The sequence below is a fragment of the Pogoniulus pusillus genome, chromosome 6, assembly GCF_015220805.1.
Source record: "Pogoniulus pusillus isolate bPogPus1 chromosome 6, bPogPus1.pri, whole genome shotgun sequence".
Taxonomy (NCBI): Eukaryota; Metazoa; Chordata; class Aves; order Piciformes; family Lybiidae; genus Pogoniulus; species Pogoniulus pusillus.
Genome location: NC_087269.1, coordinates 21,755,321 through 21,768,728, shown reverse-complemented (window position 1 = coordinate 21,768,728; position 13,408 = coordinate 21,755,321). Strand labels below are relative to the sequence as shown.

The following is a 13,408-nucleotide window of genomic DNA, read 5'->3' as shown; positions in this document are numbered from 1 at the left end:
CCAGTACCCTTTGCTTGTCACAATTGTTGTGGCAGAGACAATTTTGCTGTTGCCTAGACTTTCAAATGTGCGTGGTCTCCTTTATATTTGTGAAAGAACAATAATGTGCATGTGGTCAGTTCCCATGGCTCAGCTGGCTTGTAGTAACTCATTAGCTGGCTTGCTTTCTGCCTTCTCGGTTGTTACTGGTGCTTGACTTTTTTTTTCTCTCTTTTTTTTTTTTTTTTTTGGTGTAAATTCTGTTAATACTTTCTGATCATGCCTTTGTGAATTACAGAAATTGTTATCTATGTTTGTTTATACGGTCTCATTTGGAGAGAATTCTTTTCCCTGTCTTGTTCTCCCCCAAGTCCAGACTTCTCAGTTGTTTTTCTCCCTTACATTGTTAAGTGAGCACTGTTGAATTTTTGACACTATTGTTTTAAATATTTTGTTCATTGCAGTTAACATAAGCTGAGTTAGAAAAAGAAAGGGCTTGATGTAGGGCACTTCTGTGGGGAAGACCTCAAATTAAAATAAGCAAAATTGGAGACTTGTAGGAAAAAAAGTAGAGTTTGATGGAAGTGTTGTGTATGAAGACATCAATTAGTGGGTAGTATTTGGTATAATTAAGTGGCAAAAAATAATGAAAATGATGCACTGAATTGATGTCACTTCATAGGACAACAAAGAAATCTTAGTAAATAAGCCTGTAAAACATGTGCCTCTGAAGGACTAGGCAATGATGCAAAATATGTTAGTCTCAGCATAGAATGAGAGTTGAACTCTTCTTTTGTGGTTTGGATACGATCAGAACACCAGATAGATATCACGCATTCACACAAATGTCTCTGCAGGCAACTGACTAGAAATACTTGATCAGAGGCAGAAACAGGTAAAAATGTGGTTCAATGTTGTAGCCTTTCTCTACCTACTTGTTATTTAGAATATTGCTTAGGTCACTCCAGCAAGAGTGCGTCCATGTAATTGTTGGTGAGCGTGTGTCTGTGAGGTTGATAGAGGAAAAGATTCTTTGCTTGGTCTTTGTGGAGATGAATTTGTAATCTAAGATGTCTGTTGCTGCTTCAGGTGACATTCACATCGGCCTTGTCCTTTCTGCTGCTGCAGATACCAGTGAGGCTGGGATTAGTGATGCTGACTTGAACATCTGGCTAGGGTTGTGTTGTTAAATTAAAGCTTTTGGGTTGTATATTTCTACTTGTAATATAAGACTGAAAGTAGTCTAAAGACTGTTTGCCTAAAAATAGGAGACACTTAATGCTGTCCTTAATGTATTCATCTGTTTCAAACTTTATGGAACTAGCAAGGATGGACTCTGGAATAACTACAGTGGAGAAATTTCAGTGTGGTTGATATTTGTGGTGTGTTTTGGAACTGCATAATTGATAGGTGAAATCAGCACTTTTTCAAAAACATCATTATCTGTTTCTATTCTATGAGTGGATGGCTTTTGCTGTACACACTGGGTCAAAAACCAGTGGGCAGTGAAAGAGACACTTCTCTGATAATTATCTTTGCTTAAAATTGCTTTCTCTTGTTATTTCCAAAGCATTTATTTGCTAATCCTTAGGCTTTTTCACTGTTTTTCTTATTCTGTCATACATCAGCAGGTGGTTATCTGTCTACTTTTCAAGCCAGTATTGCTGACAAGTATATTTTAAAACCAGTTAGAAGATAGTAATTCTTGAGTAGCCGTGGAGACTTCTCATCTCTATTAGTCTGAAATGCAAAGATCTGTTCTGAGATTCTTTGGTGCAGCAGTCACTAATAGTATATTGTGCAATCACAGCTCAGTTAGACAAAATGACTTGGTATCCACGATGTGTGTGGTTTAGTTGGAAGAGTTTGCCTTACAGAGATTATCCTCTGCTCTGAAATAAGTACTACTGTTTCAAGAGCTACAGTCAATAAATTACACAGCAATTTCTGACATACAAGAAGACTGTGAAACAATGCTAAACTCTTGAGTTTTTTTATCCCTCAGATTAGTTATTTCATTATTCAGCAGTTTTACATTAGCTAGCTTGTCAGCTTTTTTGAGGAGCTCAAACCTTAGCTATAGAAGACTGGTAGCCAAATTTCAGAATTGTTTTTTTTGCCTTTTCTTCAGAAAAGGTGTGTGCTTTTCCTGCAGTTGCTGAAAACTATATTTGTATTTGAGTACCTGTTGTTCAGCTCCCAGCAAGAGGACTTGCTGTTTGAGGAGTTTGAAGCTTGTTCTTCCATCTAGCTCCACTGTCTCCTTAGTGATTTATTTTTGTTCCATTTAAGGCATTACTGAGCAGGCTTTTGGCTTTCTTGGTTTTCCCTGATTATGCAGGAGAAAAATTAGAGAGGCTAAGGCCCAGCTAGAACTTAGGCTGGCCACTTCCGTGAAAGATAACAAAAAGCACTTTTATAAATTTATCAATGCTAAAAGGAAGGGCAAGAAGAGCCTCCACTCCTTACTGGACCAGGAGGGGAACACTATAACTGATGACGAAGAAAAGGCTGAGGTCCTGAATGCCTTCTTCGCCTCAGTTTTCAACAGCAAGGAGGGAGGAGGAGGCAAGTGGCCTCTTGAACTGGGGGATGGGATCAGGGAGCGGTGTGTTCCCCTGGAAATTCATGAAGAATTAGTTCAGGACCTGATGAGCCATCTGGACACCCACAAGTCCATGGGACCAGATGGGATCCATCCTAGGGTGCTGAGAGATCTGATAGCTGAGCTGGCCAAGCCACTCTCCATCATTTTCCAGCAGTCCTGGCTCACCGGAGAGGTCCCAGGAGACTGGAAAATGGCCAACGTGGTCCCCATCCACAAGAGGGTCGGACGGAGGAACCTGGGAACTAGAGACCTGTCAGCCTGACCTCAGTGCCAGGGAAACTGATGGAGCAGGTTATCTTGGGGGTGATAAGAGCGCACCTGAGGGATGGCAAAGAGCTCAGGTCCAGCCAGCATGGGTTTAGGAAGGGCAGATCCTGCCTTTCTAACCTGATCTCCTTCTATGATCAGGTGAGCCGCTTGGTGGATGTGGGGAGGCCTGTGGATGTGGTCTGTCTGTACTTCAGCAAGGCCTTTGACACTGTCCCCCACAGCAAACTGCTGGCTAAGCTGTCAGCCCGCGGCTTGGATGGCAACACTCTGTGCTGGATTAGGAACTGGCTGGAGGGCCGGACCCAGAGAGTGGTGGTGAATGGTGCCACATCCAGCTGGTGTCCCTCAGGGATCAGTGCTGGGCCCCATCCTCTTTAACATCTTCATAGATGATCTGGATGAGGGCATCGAGTCAGTCATCAGCAAGTTTGCAGATGACACTAAGCTGGGGGCAGATGTGACTGGGTTGGAGGGCAGAAGGGCTCTGCAGCGGGACCTTGACCGCCTGGACAGATGGGCAGAGTCCAATGGGATGGGGTTCAATAGCTCCAGGTGCAGGGTGCTGCACTTTGGCCACAACAACCCCATGTAGAGATACAGGCTGGGGTCGGAGTGGCTGGAGAGCAGCCAAACAGAGCGGGATCTGGGGGTGCTGATTGATACCCGCCTGAACATGAGCCGGCAGTGTGCCCAGGTGGTCAAGAGAGCCAGTGGCATCCTGGCCTGCATCAGGAATGGTGTGGTCAGCAGGAGCAGGGAGGTCATTCTGCCCCTGGACTCTGCACTGGTTACACCACACCTTGAGTACTGTGTTCAGTTCTGGGCCCCCCAGTTTAGGAAGGACATTGAGATGCTTGAGCGTGTCCAGAGAAGGGCAACGAGGCTGGTGAGAGACCTCGAGCACAAGCCCTATGAGGAGAGGCTGAGGGAGCTGGGATTGTTTAGCCTGGAGAAGAGGAGGCTCAGGGGTGACCTTATTGCTGTCTACAACTACCTGAGGGGTGGTTGTGGCCAGGAGGAGGTTGCTCTCTTCTCTCAGGTGGCCAGCACCAGAACGAGAGGACACAGCCTCAGGCTGCGCCAGGAGAAATTTAGGCTTGAGGTGAGGAGAAAGTTCTTCACTGAGAGAGTCATTGGACACTGGAATGGGCTGCCCGGGGAGGTGGTGGAGTCGCCGTCCCTGGGGCTATTCAAGGCAGGATTGGACGTGGCACTTGGTGCCATGGTCTAGCCTTGAACTCTGTGGTAAAGGGTTGGACTTGATTTGTGAGGTCTCTTCCAACCCTGATAGTACTGTGATACTGTGATTGAGAGCCTGGATTTTCTGCTTTCTACCACTGGTTGTGAGATCACATCCCACATGGAATGTGTATCTCTAGAAGGGGTTTCCAAACCTTTGCATTGTAAGCAGCAATTTTCAAACTGATATTTTGCCTCATACAAACTTTTGGGTTTTTTTGTTAGCGATTCTGAGCAGGCATTGACACATCTTTTAATGGTGCTTACTCACAAGGGAAAAAAGAAGCAGGCTGATCTTTTCTGTATCTTGTTTCTGCAAAGAAGTGTCTTTGCTTTTAATTGAACTCAAGAGGCTTTATAAATTGACCGAATTTGTGGAGCTGTTCCAAGAAGGCAGGACTGAAGTAGTCAGGCATGATGTGTGTCAGGAGAGGTGTGCGTGATTTTTTAGATAGGGGCTAGAACAGCAAGAGAGTAGTCACATATCTGTCAAAGCAGCATAGGCAAAACTTGCATTTCCTTTTCACACAAATTATTTCTCTGTGACTATAACTAAATGTATTGCTGTCCTGGTTTCAGCTGGAGTACAGTTACTTTTTGTACTAATAGCTGCCACAGTGTTGTGTTTTGGATTTAGTAGAACCCTGGAGCAATTTACCTCCTCTAGAATAGGTGACAAAGGAATGAACTGTGTTCTACCTGTGGGAGTCTTTCCTCCAGCAAGTGTCTTTTTATGTACACTTAGCTGCTTTCCACTGTAGCTGTTTAGGTTAGTTAATATTAATGCTAATGTAGGTACTAGCGCTGTAACACCACTGACCCTTGCCAGGTTTAACTGAGGCAATTTAGAATAACCCTACATCATTACTGGTGGCTTTATAAGCTGTTATTTCCATTTGTGTGTGTATGGGGCATCAATATATGTTGGCTGATTATATTGCCTCTGTTTTTATTGCTTTTGATAAAAGAGTGGTTGCTTCCAACTGGGTTATGAACCAGACATCTGCCTTTGATAGCCAGGCCTCTTATCTAATGCTTCCCCATATCAAGAGTTTGGTATCCTGTTGAGTACTGCTACAATAGCAGGTAAAAACTGACCTACTGGTCTAAGAACAGAGTCCTGGACAGCTCAGTGAGCTATAACTAGTGAACCATAAGAGGAACTACTCTCAGATATGAAATATTATTTTGTGTGTGTGTCTGTCTGTGTGTGAGACAAAGAGAACTATGTCAGAAGTAGGCAAGCTCTCCTCTTACTGGGAATGTCTAACAGATGGTAAAAATGAAGTGCTGTTTCTACACAAATGTATAGGATTCTGAAGTACACCTATGGCATTTCATTTTTGTGCAACTGTGAGATGTTTCTTGTCCTCCAGCCTCTCAGAATTCCCACAATGTGATGGAGGCTACTGTGTTGGAACTACAGTGAGGCCAGCTTTCTTTATTGCCTAGAACTTTAGCCTCTTCTAGTTGTGAGCATAGTTGGAATCAGAGAGAGTCTGCAAAACTTCTCTGCAAAGTACACAAGGTCTTGCTTGATTCTTATGTCAGCTGCCTTCTTGCTGGAGTTCGAGACTCCACTGCTAATTAATGAGGTATTAGCCAGTGCTTAGGTTGTCTCTTTTCTTTCCTAATGACTGTTTAGGTAGGAAGGTAACAAGATTCTTGCCCAGTGATGTATTGTTTAAGTGAGAATGAAATCCAAGCTGGAGGCAGCTTTTCTGAAGCCGCTGTAATGTGGCACAAGATACAATTACTAGCAACAATCTCATCCTAAATGTTCTCTCAACTGCACCATTGTTTGTAGCTACAAAATTCTGAAACAGAAGGAAGGTTTCTTGATGAATGATTGAAGTGAGAGGCCTGCAACTCTGATGTCTGAACTGTGGTGTGTCTGTCCACTGTTTTCTCTGGGGAAAGCTACTGGTCCATTCCTTGGGAGGAGTACAGAACAAGAGACGATTTTTCCTTCTCAATCTAGTGGAACCTGCTTGGCATGTTCTCTTCGTGAGAGTAAATCTGAGGTTCCCTATTTTTAAGAGCTGTTTTTGCTTCATTCCCAGGGAGCAACTGAGTGCATTTAACAGATGATTGTGCTGAATTGTGCGGAGCAGGACAAAGTCTTACAAATTGACATGTAAAAACATACTGATCCAATAGGAGCTATAATTATTTTCTTTGATGAGTTGCATCTTTTACAAATGTAAATAGCCTCTTAGAATCAACCAGGTTGGAAGAGACCTCCAAGATCACCCAGTCTTACTTATTGCCCAGCACTATCCAATGAACTAGTCCATGACATTAAGTGCCTCTTCCACTCTTTTATTGAACATCTCCAGGGATGGCAACTCCACCACCTTCCCGGGCCGCCCATTCCAATGGCAAATCACTCTCTCTGTGAAGAACTTCCTCCTAATACCAGCCTACACTTGCTAAAGTGTTTCTGAAAGCTACCTCTTAAAAAAAAATTGGTTCTGTTACTGAAGGTTGAGTTTTACTCCTGCAGTGTCAACTCACTGTAATCACACAAATTAAGAAAGCAGATGGCAACAAAGTATCTCTGTGTAGATGTCTCCCCACAGAGGTGGTAGGCTGTAGGTGGCCTTTCTCTGTCATGTGTTTTTATTCTATTACTCAGATCCTAGCCATGAAGGCACAGCAGAGGGAATGGAGAACATGGCAGATGCTGTCACGCATGCCCGATTTGTGGGCACGGATCATGCAAGTGATGAGGTTGTCTTGATGAAAATTCTACAGGTAAGTGGATAGAAAATGGTAATTACCATAATGGTTGCTGCCCGTTGTGGAATATATCCTGTTACATGGAGATGAAGAGAAGGGAGCAATGTTTTGACTCTGTAGGAGCTTAGTGACAGACTTTATTTTTAAACAGATGGCTCATATACCTGTGGTAAAAGCTTTTCCAAATGAAAATAATTAAAAGCCTAAATGAAATTATTTTTAAATTAAGGGCTTGATAAAGTAGTAGTGCTGATAATCCTACCTTGTATGTGGTCTTCATTAGTGAGAAGTAAATTAAGCATATGGAGCTCTCAAATTCATTTTTCAGAAAAATCCTTTGTAGAGCAAGACCTATGAACTATGCATCTCTTTGGTCTGTGTACTTTTGACCAGTCAGCTAGTTACTGACCTTAAATATTGGATAGCATGCAGCATATTGGACCATTTTTAGAAGTGAGTTGGAAAATTGTTCTTATCTACTATCTCTGTTACTTGACGACAGCATTCAGTTTGAAATGACTCCTGGAAAACCTTTATGGCAATCCTTGAAGAAGTCAACCTTCTCTCAGAAATGCTTGCAAGTGTCATTGTACTTCTGGGACATATGTACACTGTTCTTTGCAGGTTTTGAGAACCTTGCTGCTCACTCCAGTGGGAGCCCACCTCACCAATGAGTCTGTTTGTGAGATCATGCAGTCCTGTTTCCGCATATGCTTTGAAATGAGACTCAGCGGTACGTTTGTTCATGCTTCCATAGCTAAGAAATGCTTGAGTTACCTCAGCGTTAACTGGTATTCTTGTACAACACACGGCCGTGGAAAGCTGCTGAGCTTGATATGATTGTGCATTTCTACAACTTTATGGAAGAAGATTCGTTAGTTCACTGCACAACTTTTGACTGCTCTTTTTCCCCAGCTTTGTGGCGCCACCGTGTGATTCCCAGGCCCTCTTGCAGTAATGTGGTGTTGGAACTGGTTTTAATAAATTTGCTGTAATCTCTGTAAACAAGGCTCGGAGGGGAGTCTGCTTGAAGAAGCCTCTTGATAATATCACACTGAGTAATGACACCTGTGTTATTTGTTTTTGTCTTCACAGAGTTATTGAGAAAATCTGCAGAGCACACTCTGGTCGACATGGTGCAGCTGCTCTTCACAAGGTAAACCTGCTTGTGTTTGCCTCAGCATTGCCGAGATGGCCCTCTAAGGACAGAAAGATTCCATGCTTCCACTTAAGGGCCCTCAGAAAAATCATCGAAAATGGTCATTATTTAGAGGTGGAAAGGGATGAAGGATTTGGTCCTTTTCTCTTGGGCTGACCCTGTCAGACTGCAGGGGGACTGAGGTAGGGATGGTTACCCAGTTTAAGATGTCCTTTGAGGAGAGATGGACAGCCAAGTAATGAAGAGCTTTAAGATAGGGAACCAGTTTGAGGACATAGAAGGCAAACTTCACTCTAGAAAAAAAAACAAGAAGTGCTCTAAAAATATAGCTCTCTTCAGGAGAGAGAGCAGAAATGGTGAATAGCCACATGTTGATTTCAACCTGAGAGCTTTGACCTCACATATCAAAGATAATTTTAAACTCTTGAGATCATATGTCTGGGACAAATGTTCTGCCCTTGTCATCACCCTTCAGGTAATTAAGATTTACTTCTTTTAAACTCGGCAAGTTATTTAACTTCAAAACACCTTCTCTAGGCAGTGAAATAATCATAGACTTTCTCTGGGTATTGCAGAAAGGAAATGTGCTGATAGAGAAATACTTTGAGTAGAAAAAGATCATAGTAAAACTGACGGTTTGTGAAACAGCTCTTGTAATAACTATTTTTCCCATTGTCACAACTCATTCTGTTATTTTTGTTTTCCTCTGTGTACCCTGTGTCCTGTAGTGCACTGGATGAGTATGGGACAAAGTCAGGATCAATCTATCCAAGGAAGAGAGGCTGCATTACTTTTTTTCTCTGAACATGTGTGAATTTTGCTTAGTTGATTCATTTTGATTCAATTGATTCACTTCTTACTGTGCATCCTCTTTTCTGTCCTTAATGATAAGCATTAGAGATGACATCACCATCCACGTTAATGGACATTTGGATAGAAAAGCAAGGCAAACACAACAGCAGCTGGTTTGGCCATTTTGCTTTCCAGAAAATGTGACAGCCAAAGCTATGCTGCAAGGCTTTTATTCCTTCAGCAAGACAGAACTGTAGTAAAAGTAACAGAAAAGAAAGCAGGGTGTATGAAGTTGTAGACCTGTATACTTTTGCCATTTTATAGCACAGATGAGGGCAGTCTACCTCCTTCTGAGACAGGAACTGCTTAGCTCAAAGTATTCAGTTTAAACTTAGATCCGTTGTGCACCATAATCGTTGTTTGTGTGATGCAGAATAGAAGATAACTATTGGGGTTTCTACAAATTCAATGAAATAGCTTGCCAAGACTAGTGATAATATGTACACTACAAGAGTCCTAGGGCAGATGACACTGGCTCAGAAATTGTTTTTAACAGCATCATAGAAACCTCTTTTGAACCAATCTAATTAGTTCACTGCTGAGAACATACTTGAAAGAAAAGGAGCTGTACTTTCATGACTAACTAACAATGAAAGTCAATATTGCAAAACTGCTATTAGCAGTAATAGCATGCAAAGCACCTGTCATTGATGCTTGGTTTTTTTCCTGTTAGCAGGTTTTGTCAAGAAGTTGAATTGAGAGCATCTCATTGTGGAGAAAACCTAATTTTGGGGTTCTAGTATTTGCAGCATGAGTGGAAAGACCTTTTTTCCCCTCTTCTTTCTTGCTAGCCTATAAAAGTTTATATATTTTGACTTGTTCTTTGTCTTTCAGATTGCCTCAGTTTAAAGAAGAGCCTAAAAGCTACATGGGAACAAACATGAAGAAGGTAAGACTCAGCTCTGTGGTGGCTATTCTGCTCTTGTCTCAGGCTTGCACTCATCATTTGTTTTCTCACTTGTGTTTCTTCATTCCTGCAAGTCCCTAGCTGACTGAAAGAGCATGTTTAACCGCCTGATTGAGAAAGCTTCATTAATTCTGTGAGATTAAGCCCACATAGTCTAGTAGTGAATCTTGTTAATGATATTGCTGCCTGAATCAGTCTGAATTCTGGGAACAGCCATCAGCTGCTGTGAGCCAGAAAACTCCAGCAAGTTATGGGACCTGATGGTGATGTCCTATGATCATTTGATGTTTTCTGCTCTCTCTCCAGGTTCTTTCTCATCTTTCTTCATTTGCTACAGGTCTAATACTTAGCTCTCAGGATGTATTTATCCAGTTCTCCTTATGTAAAAAAGAAACTTTTTGAGGCTGGTGAAACAGCATGAAAGCATTACGAAAGTGGACTGTTGTTGAAAAAGCTGTAGTGCCTTCTAGAAGGGGCAGAATTCTGTAGTGAAAACCTTAGTTCACAAGGACAATACCATCTCTGTTAGCATCCAAATCAAAAGTATACTAGTCATTTTCTCCCTTTCTCTAAATGCAGAGTTTTCTGAGGGTGGAAGGTCCAAGTTTGTTCAATGCCACCCTTTCCCTTTATACCACAAGGTATAGCATCTGGAATCACAATGGCAAATAACCAGAAACGTGACCTTACATGATTATTAATGAAACAGTTTCTTAGGTGGAGAGAGGACCATTTGAAGAACTCCATATATACTTCCATGCATGTGTATTCTTCATGGTCTCTGTATAAAGATTGTCAGTAAAGATGGAGGATTCTAATGTTAAGAGCAACAAGTCTGCAAGGGTGCTAGAGAAGAAATAACCACCTTTGAACTTATGCTGAATGTACTGTTTATAACATTATAACTTCCACTGTGTTGTGTTTTTTCCCTTTGAGTTGACAACATTGGTTAAATATACATTTCAGAACCAATATAGCAGTGTTTTGAGAGACTGAATGTTTACTTGTAGGAATCTGAAACTAGCTTGGGGCTTTACTACTTGTGTAGTAACTGCAGTATTGACTGGTAGTTTCCTTAGCTGTGGGAGAAAAGTGGCAAGATTTGTGATGATGGTAGGCTGGCATAAGGAAAGCTCCCTACTGTACTGCAGGTGTCAGAAATTGTCATGGTATGTGCACAGAAGGTGCAAAGTGAAGGTGAATTTGAATTTAGGAAGACTACCCTGATCAGGTGATGGCTGCTTCCAGCTTGGTTAAGTGATGCTCTGTCTTGTGTCTGATCTGTGCAGTTACTTTGTGACTGTCTCTTTGCTCTGCATGCTAGGAGTCTGCTGTCCAGTCTTGCACTCTGACAGGTTGTTACTCTCTTTGGGTTTATTTTGCTTTATTTAAACCATGCATTTGCCTATCTTTCACAGATGTCTTCATATCTCCTCAACAAACTGGAGCTAAGTAGTGGGGAACAGCCCAAAGCCCTGAAACAATTAGAGAGGGTATTGCTCTTTAAGAACCTGAAGGTCTCTCTCTCTCTTCTCCCTTTTTACCTTACTCCCCTTTTCCTTCTCTTGTAAACACCCCTGGAGAGATAGTTATGTTGTGTGCAGCAAATCTCCTTTCACTCATTTGACTCAGCATGGCTTTTGGGGACAGTGCATGCAGTGATTGCTTTGCAGTGTTGTGGCTGGAGCTGGGGCAGGCTTGGGAGGGAGAGAGACTCTTGGTTTACTGCAGCATTCAGTGTCTTGGTGAGTGCCACCTAAGACACTATCACAGCATCCTCTGAAGCAAGGAAGTGGGAGTAGGAGGGCAGGGCAAGATTTGAGTCCTCTATGACAGTGAAAAACTGAAGAAACACAAAAAAGTACGTTGTTCTCTGAAGGCCCAGGTGTTGTCTGTTGTAGCTGTTGATACTGGTTATAGCTGTAGCAGCATACCTCAGGGGTCTCTTGACCCAGCATGCCTTAAACAGTTTTACTCAAAATGAATTTCTGAGCTTTGTGACTTAGTAGAGTGACACAGAATTCAATGCTTGCTTAAGCTATTTGGGGACTGCTGCATGTTTTCGACATGTTTCTAATGAAATTAAATGCAGTACCCAATACAGTATTTACTAATGGAGCAATGAATTATGAAATGTGTTGGTTCCTGCTAGTTCCCCTAGAAATTTCTTGTAAAGAACCATTGTAGGCTTGCAGATGATTTTGGACTGGTTATAGAGATTCTTGGAAACTAGGTTGGATGGCACCCTTTTCAGTTTTCCATGCTGATTCTTTATGTAGCTTTAGTTTTTGTCTGTCATTAATGTTACTTGGTACAAAAGGAGCTGAACAGAACATTTAGAAACACATTTTGCAATCTTTTGTCCTGTGTCTGTGGTCAGGGTGGGTTGGAAAGACAGTGGCTATAGACTTACAGTATGAAATGTTTCCCTTTCCTATAGAAAACATTGTGGCTAAACGCTGAGTTCTGCAGTGGGAGTCAGGAGGAACCTAAATCAGAGTTTTCAGAGATTTTAGGGATATAGTATGTTCATAGTTGCCATAAATGTGTTTCACCAGGTTATCTTCGCTTAGTTGTTTCAGTACAGGCAGGTAGGTAAGTGAAATGACTGGACCGTATTAAGGTCTCCAGAACTTGGATCGTGGACTGTGTTCTCTCTGCATGCTTTTGTGTCTTGAACGCTACTTGGTGTGCTGACCAGTTCCATGCTGCATCTAGAATGAGCTCATATTTTAGTATAATCACTTTAGTTACTAATCATTGGCCCCTGACCTTTTCTCTTGAGGCTTACAGTATCTTATGGAAAAACAAACGAGTGCAGGTAAGGTGGCTTGTAGAAAGATGAGATCTCACAGACCCTTTAAAAAGAATCTTGTAGTATGTACACCTTCCTAGACTTAATTTTAATGTTAAAACCTCACTTATCAAAGGAAGCATTTGGAGTCTTCTAAGTATTTTCTTCTTCCACAATTTGGTGTGTGCATTTCTTTTTGCAAAGGTAACTCAGATAAGTGAAATGGAATTTGTACTGAGTTCCAAGATGAATGAACTATACCTCTGAGCTCCCTCTCTAGTCTGATTTCTAGAGTGTTTTTAAAATACTCTATGACGAACCAAACCCAACAAAACCCAAAACCAACCTAAAAAACCCACAGTCAAAAAGCCAATACCAAACCAACTAATCAGCTCACAAAAACAACCCCAAATAAATTTACTCTTTCCTGAATGTGGTGTACTTTGGCTAAATGTTTCAGATTCTTTAGAAATCAGCTGAATCTTTTTGCTTGCCTGACTAAATGTTGGAGGTTTTTTGACTCAACCTCTGAAAGACAGCACAGGTTTGTCAAAATGGTAACAGATGGGCACATACCTTACAAACCTCGGCAGGAGATGTATCAAGAGGGTTTGGAGCACCTCTCCTGTGGGGACAGGCTGAGAGTTGAGGCTGTTTGGCCTGGAGAATAGAAGACTTTGGGGACCTTATAGCAGCCTTCCAGTACCCAAAGGGTGCTTACAAGAAAACTGGGAAGGGACTTCTTTACAAGGGCCATTCTGGTAGGATGAGAGGCAATAGACTGAAGCTTGAAGAGAGTTGATTTAGAGTAGATGTTAGAAAGACATTCTTTAGAGTAAGGTTGGTGTGACAGTGGAA

At 42.0% G+C, this 13,408-nt stretch overlaps 1 protein-coding gene across 5 annotated transcripts in view; it reads left to right on the top strand.

The window, feature by feature from the left end:
* Window positions 1–13,408, top strand: part of GBF1 (golgi brefeldin A resistant guanine nucleotide exchange factor 1) — a 108,482-nt gene that overhangs the window by 60,812 nt on the left and 34,262 nt on the right. For 3 of the 5 annotated variants that reach the window (XM_064144816.1, XM_064144815.1, XM_064144814.1), the window contains exons 5-9: window positions 6,735–6,853; window positions 7,463–7,571; window positions 7,934–7,994; window positions 9,684–9,738; window positions 12,542–12,577. In XM_064144816.1, coding sequence (XP_064000886.1) covers window positions 6,735–6,853; window positions 7,463–7,571; window positions 7,934–7,994; window positions 9,684–9,738; window positions 12,542–12,577 — 380 coding nt within the window. The remainder of the gene's footprint in view (window positions 1–6,734; window positions 6,854–7,462; window positions 7,572–7,933; window positions 7,995–9,683; window positions 9,739–12,541; window positions 12,578–13,408) is intronic. The other 2 variants (XM_064144819.1, XM_064144817.1) reach the window with 1 other exon arrangement.